This window comes from Drosophila gunungcola, assembly GCF_025200985.1.
Source record: "Drosophila gunungcola strain Sukarami chromosome 2R unlocalized genomic scaffold, Dgunungcola_SK_2 000006F, whole genome shotgun sequence".
NCBI lineage: Eukaryota > Metazoa > Arthropoda > Insecta > Diptera > Drosophilidae > Drosophila > Drosophila gunungcola.
This window is the reverse complement of record NW_026453168.1, coordinates 1,963,884-1,978,903: the sequence shown is the minus strand read 5'-3', so window position 1 is coordinate 1,978,903 and position 15,020 is coordinate 1,963,884. Positions and strand designations below refer to the sequence as shown.

At 40.8% G+C, this 15,020-nt stretch overlaps 2 protein-coding genes across 26 annotated transcripts in view; one reads left to right on the top strand and one right to left on the bottom strand.

Annotated features, from left to right (window-relative positions):
* Positions 1-15,020, top strand: part of LOC128254852 (heterogeneous nuclear ribonucleoprotein L) — a 102,809-nt gene that overhangs the window by 35,583 nt on the left and 52,206 nt on the right. The gene's annotated exons all lie outside the window — the stretch shown is intronic.
* On the bottom strand, positions 6,019-6,375 carry LOC128254861 (venom serine protease inhibitor). The gene is made up of 2 exons (XM_052984206.1): positions 6,291-6,375; positions 6,019-6,233 (listed from the first exon to the last, which is right to left on the bottom strand). Exons 1-2 carry the CDS (start codon positions 6,364-6,366, stop codon positions 6,037-6,039), a joined length of 273 nt encoding a protein of 90 aa, XP_052840166.1. The 5' UTR covers positions 6,367-6,375; the 3' UTR covers positions 6,019-6,036.

Here is a 15,020-nt window from a genome sequence, read left to right as displayed (position 1 = left end):
CAGTTTAATCAAGCTTTAGGCTCATGTGGTTATTAGTTCAAGTAGTCAATGTCACAGGGAATAGTACAAGCGAAAAAGAGAAAAATAAAAGTCACCAACAAAAGTAGTTACATAGCTCAGATGTTGATGTCTGCTTGTCATACGCTTGGTTAACTTGGGGGGCAGAAAGCCAAGGGGGCATGACTGTGTGGTAACCCCTGACTTTGTACAGTAATTTATTGTATTGCTGTAGGAAGAAAAATAATTATCAAATATTTCAGAAACTATGTATTATTGAAATTCGAGAGACATAAACTTTAATCCTATTAGGCTTATTTCAATGGTTAGAAATGTCTAAATAACAAGTCAAAACCGAACCCTTACAGATTTTGGTAATCAATTACTAAACCAAATATTTCATAAAAGTGCTTTTTATTTTTTTTTATTTTATTTTCATACAACTCGTATTGCTTTTGTTTTCGAATTAAATGTCACAAACAATTGTCGAAGCTTGTGCCTCATTTTGCACATGTGTTGGGACCTCGGCAACGAACCATGTAATTTGTCAGGTTTATTTGGTTGAGCAACGCTTTTGGCCCGGCTTTTCCTCTAATTGGCTGTCCAAGTTAGTTTGCTGGGGCTTTATTTGTTTTTGTTGCGCAGCTAATTATGCGCCCGCTTTGTCGCTGGAGATTGTAAACAAAAAACCAGAGGGAAAAGTGTGTTGGCAACTTTTCTGCATTTCAAATATTAATGATAGTGCACGAACCACCAACAACAGACGAGGAATGATGAAGAGGGGGGTCTCTTTTCTTTTGTTGACAGAACAGGAGCGTTGATAAGCGAGAGAAAAATGAGCGGAAAATGGCGATTAATGTTGTTTTCACTTATGGAGGAAAGCGAAATAAGTGTTTAATTTATAACTTTTATATAAATACTTATAAATTTATTGTTTTCTTTATCGTTTTCCCCCTTTAATTGGCTGCAAAAATATTCCAAATAAATTATGGCACATCAATAAATCTCACTTTGTTTTTCTGCATACATTTATTATAAACGGAAAATAATAAATTTCTGTTGCTGATTGAATATTTCACACTTTTATATTTGACAGAGGCGCGTAACAGGAGTAAAATTTGTTTATTTTTTTCCTCGTTCAATTATTAATTAACATCCTTTGGGGTCGCCTTCCCTCGATGTTCGCTGGTTTTTTAATCAAGTGCAGGAAGGACGAGGACGAAGAGCAACGTAAAATGAGTGTAAAATCAGAGGACTACAAACTGTATTAAAAATTTAAAGGTGTGCTCACACACATTTCATCTGCAGCTGCAAGCGCGGCAAGAATTTTAAAAAAATGTGTAAAAACAAGAGCCCAAGAGCATAATAATAAAAAATTAAAGAAAAAGAAAATAACAAAACCAAACAAGGGATGTGGGATATGATGGGATGTGTGATGTGGGCGGAGTTCGGAGTAGTGAAAATGGCTCATAAACCCGCCTGGCAGATGATGATGAAATCCGAGAGCCGGGATATAAATTACAATGTGTGAGAATGTGTATGGGAGCGCGTATATGTGTACTAGTTTTCACAAATCCTTTTATTTTCACGGAGCCACACATACGAGCACAGTCGCATTTTGACTAAGAGCGCATTAAAAATTAATCTTTTAATTACTGCTTGGTTGGCTGGCGGGCTCATCGTCGGTTCCTACAACAATGAGTGGCGGGCTATTAATTTGGAGTTCACTGAGTATATTTTTTATTTTTGCATGCGCATTGACAGCCATGTTGAGTGACACATGAATTTCCATCCAGACTCACTCGTAAAGCGTCTTTGGCTTGCCTTCCGTTGCCTCTTACGTCCTTGAGGATGGAATAATAATAACAGCATCATAATCTTTCCTTGGCTTACAATAAAAACCCCTCTATTTCTCCACTTTTAATCTCCGTCATGCTTTAATTCCTCTTTGTTGTGTTCATTGTTGAAATCTCGCGTTGCTTATGAAAAAGTTCTGCCGTTCCAAAACTGTAGCATATTTTCCAGCTTTGTAACTTTTCCTATTGCCAAACTCGAATTTTAATTGCTTTCAATTGACCCCAGGAAAGAAATGCCACAACTTCTCACATAAACCCAATGGCTGCAGGACACTCCAAAATCTTTCCCACACACTTGAATTCAATTTACACTTTGTCGCATTAACATTTCTGGGGTTTTTAATGCCTAAACTTTTGCAGGGGACTAACATTTTGTGTTAAAAGCTTTTTCTGGGCTAAAGTTTAGAAATAAACGTTTATTGCGAGAACTTAATCCTCTTTAATGAAACCAAAAAATTCAGAGAACTAGCCAGCTAAGCCATGATTTAGAAATTTACATAAGAGAATCAAATCGCCTGAATTCCATTTATCATTTTCGTCTGGGGGCCTTCTTTGAATCCGCAGGATTAGATCTAGGAAACGTGATTAACATGGACCAGTGTCATACAAATATTTCGGTGTCATTTGGAATTCAACGTTTGATTTATTTATGCAGGTCATAGAAAATGTCTATGCATACTCTGTTTTATTTTGTGTGAGCTACGAGTCCCCGTAATTATGCATGAATCGTGAAATCAACTGCATTTCGGGGGTTTTCGCTGGGTTTCGGGAACTATGGAACTGAGAACTGGAAACGCATGAATGAATGCTCCCCAACAATGTATGCGCATAAATTTGAACACTTCACCCTGCGAGACGCAATGAAAATGTTGAAATGTTAAAATGCTCGCACGTACAGTAAAAAAAGTTATTTGTAATGCAAAACAAAACGAAATCAGCAGCAAAAACAAAAACGTGGCCAGTGAAACAACAAACTAAACAAAAACAAAAACGAAAACAAAAACAATTCAAGCAGCAGCCATAAGAACAACTGTGAAAATAGTCGAGAAGTGGTAAGACTTTTTGTTTGGCTGCCTTACTTTTAGTTCAGTTGCAGTTGGCGCATAGAGTGCATAAACAACAAACGCATTTGCAATGAAAATAAAATTTAACGGCACAAACACCAAGGACATGCCCGAGTGGAAGACGCTACAAAGTACGCAACAGTTCTGTTTCTGGGCCTAGTGCACTTACAGCACTTGGCAAAAAGAGCGAAACTGCAAAATGTGGGCAGAAAAAGACGTTTTCCGTCGTCCAATATATCTGCGAGACATGTGTCAGTTGCACACACTGAAAAAAGTGGCTGACAAAATAAGAATAAATTGTGGAAATCAAAAGAAAGATTTTTTATTTTAAATAAGCCAAGACCATGCACGGATACACGGGGGTATAAGGCGGTTCAAAATCCCTTTACCCGGTTGAAAAAAAATATAAAATTTGGTATTAAAAAAGTATACTAGCAAAAACGTGTTCTTAAAAGGCACCAAAATCAAGTCTTAAGCTCCGCGCTTGAATTTTAAAATTCCCCCTTAAATGTAATTTTTAAAAGACAAATTTCAAAAATAATAATTTTGAAAATCTAGAGTTTATCTTTTGATTTAAGCCTCGGTTTTCCCCCCAGTGTGTGGATATGTGGCTGTGTGGCTGATGTATGACATGCCAGCAACAAATTGCTGCGAAAAGGAAAATGGCGACCAAGAAATGTGACACCTCCTGGCCACTTGTCAATGTCATAATTTGCCATAATGTGCCAGGGATGCGCAGGGAAGTAGGAGCAGGAGCAGGAGCAGGCAGATGAGAGATGGAGATGGACTAGCTGGCGGGACAGACATCAAAAGTTGTGTGGATGTCGATGGGGCGATGTCGAGGCCGATGCCTTTTGGCCCGAGGCCGTGGTCGAAAGGGTCCTTCTGCCGGCTGCTCAGCGGGACTAAATAACACGATGGCTGGCTGGGCTGTGTTTTGTAACTCCTGTCATGTCCTTGGCTCTCCGACGAGCACTGTCAACATTAACACAGCCCAAAGGCATAAAAGGCATATCCAATTGCAAAAAGACGCATGCCGATAACAAAGGCTCGGCAAACATTCAACTAACATTAGTGCCACGCCCCCGCCCTGACAGCATACACACACTTACACACATTTAAGTAAACGTGTGTGTGGATGTGGTTGTGGATCCTGGTTGTCGTATCCTGGTGCTCTCGTTTGCTGTCTATTTTACTTGGTCATTAAATTTGGATTTTGTGCTGTGCACATCGCCGTCGCTTGACTTTGCTGTTAAATATATCTACCCAAACACACAGAGGCATCTACATCTATGTCTCTTTAGTGGCCTTTTGTGCGGCACCCTTAGCCTTACCTCTCACCTCTCGCGCTGGCCCCCCGATTTGGCTTTAACTTGCCGCCATTGTTGGCCAGGCTCTTTGCATACAGACATACAGACATACGTTCATACATACATACCTACATGTGTATGTAAGGCATTTGTGGGGGCAAAAAGTATGGGAGAGGGGACGGGACGGAAAGGTGGAAAATCCCCCATCTCTCGGTCTGCTTAACATCGGTTTTACTGTACCCTCAATGTTTTGTTTTGCTTTCGGTTTTAAGTCCTTTGTGGTTGAAGATTTTTCCAACATTGCATAGCAATTGCAACAAGCAAAAAATGGTTTTGAGGGCTTTATGCTTTGGATTTAACAGTGGGTTGGCTTTCCACCAGGAAAACGGCTCGTTTAGGCTAAGCTGCAATGCCAGAAGCGTATCCATTGATGGGATTTGCGCAAATCGGAGTTTTGGGTGAAACTATCTGGCAAACGAAACGATTTTTGCTTCACCTTCTATGAACCAATACGATTATTGTGTATTGGCTTCAATACATAAAATAAAAGTGCTTAACCAAATCAATGATACAATATAATTAAGTTCTATAAATCACTTTGCCTTAACTAATTATCTTTCTTTGTCTTTCTCATTTTAGGTAAGTGTCCTTCATCCTTTAAACATTATTGCGTGAGTGATAGCTTTAAGCGATATTATTAGCAAATTGTTTCCAACATTTCCTCAAAGCATATACACACAAAGCTTATGAAGACCCAATCCATTTCACATTTACCCAACAAAGGCGCATTAAACCATCAAAGTCATATCAAGACATAATGAGCTCATATGCCTTAGCATCAACATGCTAATCATCGTTGCCATTCAGAGCAACGACAAAGAAGTGAGAATGTCAATGATAACCCAATAAATCGGTTAAAATTTCGACGTAGACCCACAAAACGTTTTTCTGCAGGCCCCAGGAAAATCAGGAAAGTTTTTGGTAATGGGCTCCCAAAAGTTGCACCATACTTTCGGCGATAATAATCATAATAAAAATCAAGCAAGCGATAAAGCATAAAACGAAATTACATACAACTCGGTCCTTTTCAGGAGCGTGAGGGTTTCGGAACCAAACACTTGACGTTCCACCTCATTTTCTTCGCTGCTTCCGTTTCAAGTTTTTCTTATTGTGGTTGTTGTTGTTTGTAGTACAACATAAATATTAAAAGTTGTTTTCCAACCCAAAAACTTGCACATTGTTAAAAAAGGAACGAAAAGAAATTCGGCTACTGCAATATATGTGTACATACATAGATATTTTGTATACGACTTGGTCAGACTTTTTTTTATGGATCACGTAACGGACATTTTTTTTTTTTGCTGGTTTGAAAAGTTTTCTCATAATGCTCTCGCTCGCGATGGGGTTATACAATATGGGGCTGACTGCAGCCGAATATCAGCACGTATTGGGGTTAAGATTGTTCCCTACCAACGACACTGAATAGGCTTTATATGTGCCAAGTGGAACAGCTAAATTCATTAAGTTGTCAAATGCAAGTCAACACAATATGAATTTCTGACAAGGGCATGTCTTTTCCACTGCGCCGCATATATCGCGAACAGACGAAACTAAAGAGTAAAAAGGCAATAGGAAATGGGGGGCACCAAGTACCTCTTGAAGAGCCCCAGAAAATTAAAAGAAAATGAAAAATAGAAATGCAAATGCAAATCTTGGCCATTGTCGTCAGACTTTTTTCCGCCCTCAATTCCCCAGTTAAAGTGTCAAGAAAATCAGCCAGAGTACTTTAGATTCAGGTTTTTTTAACTTTTACTCTACGATATATCGCTTGCACTCATTTCGCGGAATACACATTCCCATGTCGTTTTTATTTCGCAGCCAACCCTTTTTACAGGCACATCCTCGTCGGCATTTTTTTGGGCTGCACCTGCGAATCTGCAGATAATTTGAGCAAATTTTGGGACAAACTGGTAAACATTTTACCATCACATCATTATGCGTACAAGCTGGGAAAATTTTACAAAATGTAATGCGTTATTTGTTGTGGTAAAATTTACGCTTACATTGTAAAATCGATAGTTCAGACAGTGCATAATTCAATAAGCACATGATCGCCAAGGCGAAAAATCTGAAATGCATCTTATCCGCTTTATTTGTCGTCTCACGTGATATATGGAACATATTAGTGAACTATTGTGTGTAAAATCAATTCTGTTACAGTTGATTCGTTTCAATTCAATGGTTTGCGGCATTTAAAATAAACGGTACAGTTTACTGGCAAAACAACTAGCTACATCAGCGATAAATTAATGATCTCTTAAAGCGCGCCCACATCACCGCTAAGCCTCTTACGCTGACAAAATTAACTGGAAAAATCCGATGCTGATGGAAAAATGCCGCAAATGGCCAGCTTAAAATGGCGCCCGCAACGAATGAAAAATTCAGAGTGTCGTGGCAGCTGCATTCTACGGGTAAACATTTTAATTCTGCTAATTGAAGCAGTGAAATCTATTGCCCGGACAAAATCAAATGGAAATCCAGAACTAATAATCGGTTTAACGGAGCGTGCGCGGTTTGCCATGTTGATTTTGCATATTAAATATTTCGCACAGTGTAATTAACTGCCAGCAGGCGCATAATTACAATTTTGAAATTGTATGCCCTGAATATGTGGCCAACATATGTATGTGAGGAAGAAAGGTGCATTGTGCCACTACGGCTCACATGTCAGTGGTGGTTTTTCGGGGTAGGAGTAGTCATGCGATATGAAGGACGCTGGTGGTGTATGGCCTAGACAATGGGTAATAGATGGTGGTCATCGTTTGTTGGCTCAGTCCGACGGCATTATGCGTTATTCTCCGGCCAGCGAGCATCGGGCATCTGGCATGGCTGGCGCTATTTGCGGTTTTAATTATCTCCTGCTCGTGGAATGCAGCGCGGTAAAACAATGCGAATGTGAGGCTTAAATCGGCGTAAAACGGGGAAATGGGGACGAGCCAGTTGCATTGTTGGCCGCGATTGAAATAAATGATGCGAGATGGGACTACTGAATATGCACGACCAAAGTTTTGAGCCCTAATTTGGGACAACAGTTTCGGGATGGTCGTAAGAAAATCAATATGCAAAGCATCCAAGGGCAGGAAACGAGCCCCATGACTAATGGACAGGGCCAGGGAGCGGTGCATATGGCGTGCATATATGGAAAACGTTCGCTGATTGATAAACCAAATGCCAAGCAGAGCGTATAAATCGTTGCATCAGAATGGATGAGGCACATACAAAATTCACAATACTATCAGACACGATCCGATTCGCTCTTTGTGTGCTTGTGAGTGCTCCCCGAAATTGCTAAGCCCAAAACTTCGTTGATGGGACGGCAGTCAATCAACGCTGAGGGCTTAAAGTGTCACCCTCACCTCAACCAACTAACAAAAACCCAAAGGCATACGCGTGCAGAACGAGGGAAACTTAATGCTAATGCTAAGCCTGGCCCACTGAAAAATTAATGCCTACTAATAATTCAAGGGGGCCGCAAGGGTTCGGCCCTTACGTAGAGTATGCTTAAATAATCTAACGCACAATTAATTGAAGGTGCCATAAATATTGCGTATACGCAACGTAAATCAGCCAAGATGGCAGCCAGGCGGCAGTAAAACCCCTTTAGCGAAAGCCTGATTATGCAAACAATTAATCCTGAAAGCGTTTATTTCAGGGCTTGTTTCCTGTGGGAGAGCCGCCTGCCCAAAGTTCTCTTGGCTAAACTGAGTTCGTCCGACCAGGATGAACTAGCAAATTTGGTTCTGTTTCTGTGTCTTCATTAGGCTTGATTGTCGACTGCCTTGCAAATCCTTTGTTTTAATCAATTTGGGAGTGACTTGCTTGCAGCCGGAAGCACGCCATCCTGCAATCACATTAGCCAGGATTCGTTTGCTCCTGCTGCTGATGTTGCTGCCCGGAAATGAATGCCGACAGGCAGAAGGTCCAACGTCGGTCAGTCAACTGACCAGACCGCAACATTAAAGCAACATTTGTTTTAACATCCCGAAACAGACAGAAAAAAAAACACCACCCACCGCAATGCTGAAGGAAGCTGGAAGCTGTCCGCTGCTCGTAGAACGCTGCCGAAAATTTCAAACAATGCAACACAAATTGCCGACAACCACAGCAGCAAGCGCGGTTTACTCTGTGCGGCCATCGAGGTGCTGGGCCAGAGCTCAGAGTCCGAGCGCTGAAGGAGTGGCCCGTCGACCGCAGTTCACAATAGTTGACCAGTGCAATATTTTGACTTGGTCAGCGGGAAAAGCTTGAGCAGCAGCAAGGACTTGAAAAAAAATCCATTCATCGAAGACAAAGTTGAGGCAGTTTGTTTTCCAGGCAAAAAAAAAATCAGAAAAGCAGCTTGCCTTTTGTTAAGTAAAGCAATTTAACATTTGTCATGTTTAGATTTTAAACTTAAGATGTAAGAAAAATTTAAATAAGTAAAAATGCTGATTGGATAAAACAAACAAAATATTTTCATGTCTGTTACAGTTATATACAATCCTGGATGTTAACACTTTGGACATTAACCTTGTTAAAAATGTTTTTGAAGTGAAAGTGTGAATCAAAAATTCCATTTACAATAAAAATAAAATGCCAACAAATATTTTGTATTATGCTACAGATACTATTTTCGCAAACAACCCCAAAAATGTTGCCCATTCTTCACGAATTTGTGGCTTTATTGCAATCAGTATTTTATAATCCCATTTTCTGCCGCCTTTCTCCTGGCCGTGCCAGTAATCAGTTTCAGCCCTGACTGTAAGTCCTATGGCGATAGACAACCCAAAGCAAGAAAACACCACAACCGATTTGACCCATTCTCCGCCTCCATTACGTGAACAAAAGTCTAGGTAGTCAGTTTTAAAAGCTTGAGCATTGTATAAAATTTGCATAAATTTCTTGCATAGTTTATTTAGCGTTTGGCCATGGCTGCTCTTGCTTTTGTTGGCCATTTTGCAATTTTTCCATCCGCCCACTGGCAAGCACAAACTAAATGATGCACGCGCCCCAAAATGTATGCTATACATGCACATAAAGCGGCGAGGATGACACCCGCTACTTTCTCCACCCACTCGGGCTCTGGCTGGCCATATTATAACTCAATTTCTGCGTGAGGCTTTTCCGACCGCAGCGCGGCAGTAAAAACAAAAACAAGGCGCTGATGGTGATGCAGCATTTATATTCATATATGCGGCGTGGAAATGAATCGTGGACCTGGCAGCTCTCACCACAGGATGTCCATTGGTACAATCTCAGGGGGGCGAAAAAGAAGAGGGAGAAAATGGGAGAAAAAATAGGAGTCTGTGAAGCATGTGAACCAATTCAATCGCCTGCCTTTAATTTTCCCCAGATTTATTCCTTGCCAAGGATATTTGCATGCTTTTTACGCACATTAGCATAAGCACACAAAGGCTGGCTGAAGTATGATTGGTTCAGGGGGTAGTTTTTAGGGGGTGGGGGATGGCAAATAAGGATCTGCCGAATGGAAATCGGCTTTCGTTTGCAGGAATCCAATATGTCAAACTTGAAGCACGCTTCACAACAATTTTTTTTTTTATTTTTCTGGGTTGTCAAATGCCATGTGTCAAGGCAATTCCATTCGCAGATATCTCTTTCGGGCAAGTCAAGTTGGCAGCCATTCCGACATGCACACATTCGTCATCGATGGCTGCTCTCTCATTTGTCCAAGCTCCGCGTTTTGCGACAAGTTTGCTTAGCCAACTGCCCATCCAGCACCGCACTGCACAACCCTGCACCACCCAGCACCACCCTGTATCACCCAGCACCACCCAACCATCCTGCAGCTCATCCCCTTTTATCCTGACATGTTTCAATAACTAACTGTCCATATTGGTTCATTCAATTAATGTCAATGGGGTGCTGCATTTATGCACGAGTGTGTACGCCATTGTGCAGTTGTGTGTATCCTTGAGCCAGTTGGCAAGTCGATGGCTGTGCATTGAATCCTGCTAATTGCACAAAATGCAACTAATGCCCAATAGTTAATAAGACGAGCTGTAATTATGACCCTTTGCCGCACTCGGATTGAAATGACGATGGATCGATTACAAAATCAGTTAGCATTATGTCTGTGCCTGCTAGATGCTAGATTGCGGAGAATTAAATGGCGATTATTTAACGGGAGAATTTATAGCTGAAAAGTTTTGTTATTGATATTGTTTTCACGATTGATATAAACTCTCAGATTTTCGTTTATTACCTAAAATGAAGTTTATTGACCATATTTCTTCTTAATTAAAAGCAAATTATATTAAAAAAATTAATAAGTGGGTTTAAATAACTGATAAAAATTAATTAAGGGTAGATATACAAATAGATTACGCATAACCATCTCAAAGTATATGCTTTAAGATGGATGCCTATATTTTATTACTCCCATAGAAAAAGTCCATTATCCTCTGGCTGCTTCGAATGCAAATAAGAACCTTGGCTACAGCGTAGTTCCGCTTGCATATCCACTGAGAATTCTGTTTCGTTTGCCTTACACCCGCATGTTTCATTAGCCCATCCGTCTTTCCTTTTTGTAATTTGTGGGCTTTCAGCAATTAAAGGCGAATTGTAATGCCGTATATAAAGGAGCGCCTCAGGCACATTCATTACACCTTTACGCTGGCGGAGCCCGGGTTAAATCCGCTCACGGCCTTCCACTGCTGAAAATTGTTGCATACTTCTGCGGCTTTTGCCACTTGATGCCGCCGTTGAAAGGCAAAGGTGAAGGTGCAAGGCAGCGGCTGCCACTTTAGCGCGCCCACTCAGCCACGCCCCCCGTCCATGTTCCATCAGACAGGCGCCGCCCACATGCGCGGCCCACTCAATTAACGCAACTCTCGTCTGATGTGTGTGTCTTGTGTGAGCGTGTATTTGTCTTAACAACTCTTGCATACAACCTAAATGGCCCGGGTCCTGGATCCCGAATCCTGAGCCCTGAGTCCTGAATTCAGGATCCTGGCTTCACTTCGCTCCTTTCGCTTCCTTTTTTCCCGGCATAATTACTTTGACTCGACTTTTACGACCTTTCTATGAATTACTCAAGAAGTGTTGGGAGCACGTCGCTTGTGTGGCTTGCGTTCCACCACGAATCCACCCACCGCCACCCACAATCCACTCGCAGTTTATCCTTTTTTACTGCCAACTGCCATCCCCCACAGTTGCCTTCGTGTCTGCCTGTCGTTGGTTTTATTTATTTCTTTTTCTCGTGTTTGCTTGCTAATTTCTTCTTCGCTTCCTCCATAGTAACTCAGGGGGTGGGCTCGAGAAGTTACTGCCACAATTGCATAAGGTGCAGGCGGAAAAAGAAGTGGAAATAAGTGTACTTAGACAGGGTTGCCGAGTTGCATTAATTTCAAATCGATTTGCGGTATCCGGGATATTGACTTAAGTTACTATAACAGAATGTAAAGACAGGCAAGACGCAATCTAAAATACAAATACTTTTTAAACATTCCAATCCCAAACACACAAATCATTGGTTTTGACATTTATCGCTTAACAACTCAATTAAAAATAATTATCAATTCTATTACACATATTAATGAGTTTACTTTCGTTTATTTACTGCTTTAATTGCTTCTTTTATCTACCATTATATCTTTGTCATGCCCCTTTTTTTCTCATTTTAACTCTTGCATAAAGATGGGGCCCTATAATCTCAGTATACTCAATTTCTTCTAAGCACTTTGCTTTTGCCTAACTTTTCCCATTTCCCTTCGAGTCTTTGCCTTTGCCCCAAAACATCTTTTCCAATTCCCCTTTTTTAATTTCCTCTGCAATCCTTTGCAACCCTGACACAGTTACAAGCCCCCACCACTTTCATTTCTTTTAATGCAACATTTTTCTGTGTACACCAGCAGAAAGAGAAGGGTGTCTATATAGTTCGGGGAGAGAGAAAGAGAGATAGAGAGGGCAATAGCTGGACGAACATTATCTGCGTTAGCTTTTTAGCCTAACGACCAACACCTACGCGATGCTCGCAGCGTCTTACCAGTTTTCCCTGGTTTTTTTTTCCCAGTTTTCCACCCCCTCTGACATTGTTAAACAGAATTTATGCGTTCAGCTGCTGCTCACTAACGATACCTTTTCCATCCACTCTGCCTTTGTTGGTCTTCTGCTTTGGCTAACTGTTGTTGCCATTACGTTTATAATTGTCTTGTGCAACTTCTGGCAGGGCCCACGTGGATTTAAGGCACCACCTGCTGCCACCCAAGTCGTTACCCAGGTCTGCTTCCGTCTCGCTCTCTTCATGTTAACGGGTTGTTTTCTCGTTGCCATCCTCTCTGCCACTTTCAGGCTCATTGGCTAACTGTTGATTTTTTTGCGGCACTGTCAGCGCCGCCTTTTTATCCGCCCCGTTGTGCACCTCAAGCCGCTTTCCATCCGCCCCGTTGTACACCTCTTACCAATTGCGACACACATTTCGCCTGCGTTCTCCTGGATTTTGCTGCTCGCTCTTTTTTTCCTTTCGTCTTGTTTACATTTTCATGCTCGAATTGGCCCTTGTGCTCTGGTAATTTCCCAGCATTGTCTTCGTCCTTTGGCAGCCGCCACTCCCCCTTTTTGGGCGTTAGCCTGTTGGCCAACTTCAAACACACACATTAAGCGGGCTGCGTCTTTGGACTTTTGTTTGCCACTGACAGGAGCTGGCACCGGTAACCTTTCCCACTACCTCCTGGATCTCCCGGTTTCCCAACTTCCGCTTCCTTTAGCTTTCAGCGCTGCCTTTGTGCCACATAAATTTGGTTTAAAATGTATTCCGTGCTCCCTCCCATTTCCATCCACTTTTCGTGTCCCCTGGAGCTGGCCCGCTCCTTTCATGTTCCGATTTTGTTGCTTTGTGTGTCGTGTTTTGTTTTCTGCTTATTTTCAATTTGAACATTTTAATGTTTGTGGTCATAAAAATCTTTTTATTGGTTGTAAAACTGAAACTGTGGAGCCGGGCGTAAGGGGACGAGCGAAGGGTGCTTGAAAAAAATTAGCAGCCTCTTTTCTGACTCGGCAATGGCCACTTAAGCACTGCGTTAAGGTGCGATAAGAGTAAGCACCGAATTTGTCAAAAGAAATCGAGTTCCGAATTGTTTGCCAGTGCCAGACCTTAAACAGAAAACTGTTTGGCTGTAACTCGGTAATTGAAACACAAAAAATGAATAAAATACTAAATTACTTTCTTCTTTAAAATAAAGTAAATGTTTTCCATGCGAAAATTCTGATACAATTAGTTTCTTACGAAAACCATACAACTAAAAAATCTGGACTTAGAGTTTTAGAATTTAGTTATTTTTTTCTAAACTTGGGTCTCTCTTCTTTGAGAACACCATTTTTCATTGCAAAAAACACTAAATAGCTGCTATAAAATCTTTCCAAAATATTTTGTAATTTTAAGAAAGTTATTTCTCAAAAGGACCTGCTACAGATCTTTTTGACAAACTTTTTGCATTTCTCAGAAAAGCCATTTGTCGGCTATCAGCATGAAATGAAATAAGTATCTATTGAAAAAGGTTTTGTTTTCGTTTTAATATTCCTTGAAATATATTTGTTTTGTCCTCCAGCAGTCCGAAAAACTTAAAAGTGTTTTTGCATTTAGTTTTTGTATAAAAAACCTTCACAATTCCGGTTCTTAGTTACCAACCATTAGCATAGCACTTAATTGAGGCATCCATTGGGTTCTCAATGGCTCTCAAAAACAACTTCACAGCCGTCACAGTTTTCCAAGTTTCCCTTTTGCCGAGGCCTCAATTAAATGTTAATGGCAATATTTTATAGCTGACACTCAGCCTTCCAACCTCCGCCACTTTTGGCTCTCCTCTCTGCTTAGTATCTTCATCTTTGACTCATTTACATTTTGCTCACATTTTCAACCGCCGGAAGTGTCTCTTTATCTCGGCTTTTTTCTCTTTGCATCAAATTTCCACCGAAGCTATGTTGTTGCATGCTCCGTACGGTCACTTTCACACAAAAATTTTCCAATTTGCTTTTCGCTTTATTTTTTCTATTTCTGTTTGCCTTCCACCCGACACTGGCAACTCCCCTGCCTTTTCAGTCGTCACGTCAGCTTTTCCAGCCGCATGTATGCATATTTTATGCCTCTGCGATTTTTCAATTTTGATAATTTGTATTATGCTAATTTGGCCGTGCTTTTGATGAGGAGTAATGGGGGTTGTGAGCGTGAGCACGCAAATGGAAATGAGAATGAAATGGAAATTAAAATGAAAATCGAAATGATATTTGTAAATAGTTTTGCTGATGCGACACTTCATTTGGCTTGCACTGCGATTTGTGTTTGCCGCCCAGTCAAAACAAGGTTATAGCTTTCAGCATAAATTAATGTTTTTGTTTATCGAGTTATTAAGAATATAACATATATATATAATGTTGACACACGGCTGCAATATGTTAATTTTATAAAGCACCAGCAAAAGAGATTCACAATCAATGGCTGTAAATATTTGCCCGCAAATAAATAAAATTGAATCAGTGAAAAAAAACGGCAAATCCGTGTTGATATTTATTTTGCTTTCGCCGGGATTTAATTTTTTTTGTTTCCTTCTTCTGCTTTACTTTCGGCTCTAACAAATCCGCAAAGTCTTTCCCTCAAAGGAAATGCATAAAAAAAGGAAAGATTCATAAAAAAAACCCGTCTTTCCAGTTGTTGAAACTTACTTGCTTCTCAAGGGCCGCGATTCTCCTTTTTTCACTTTGTCTTGCTTTTGGCTAACAACTAACGGCACTTGCAAGAG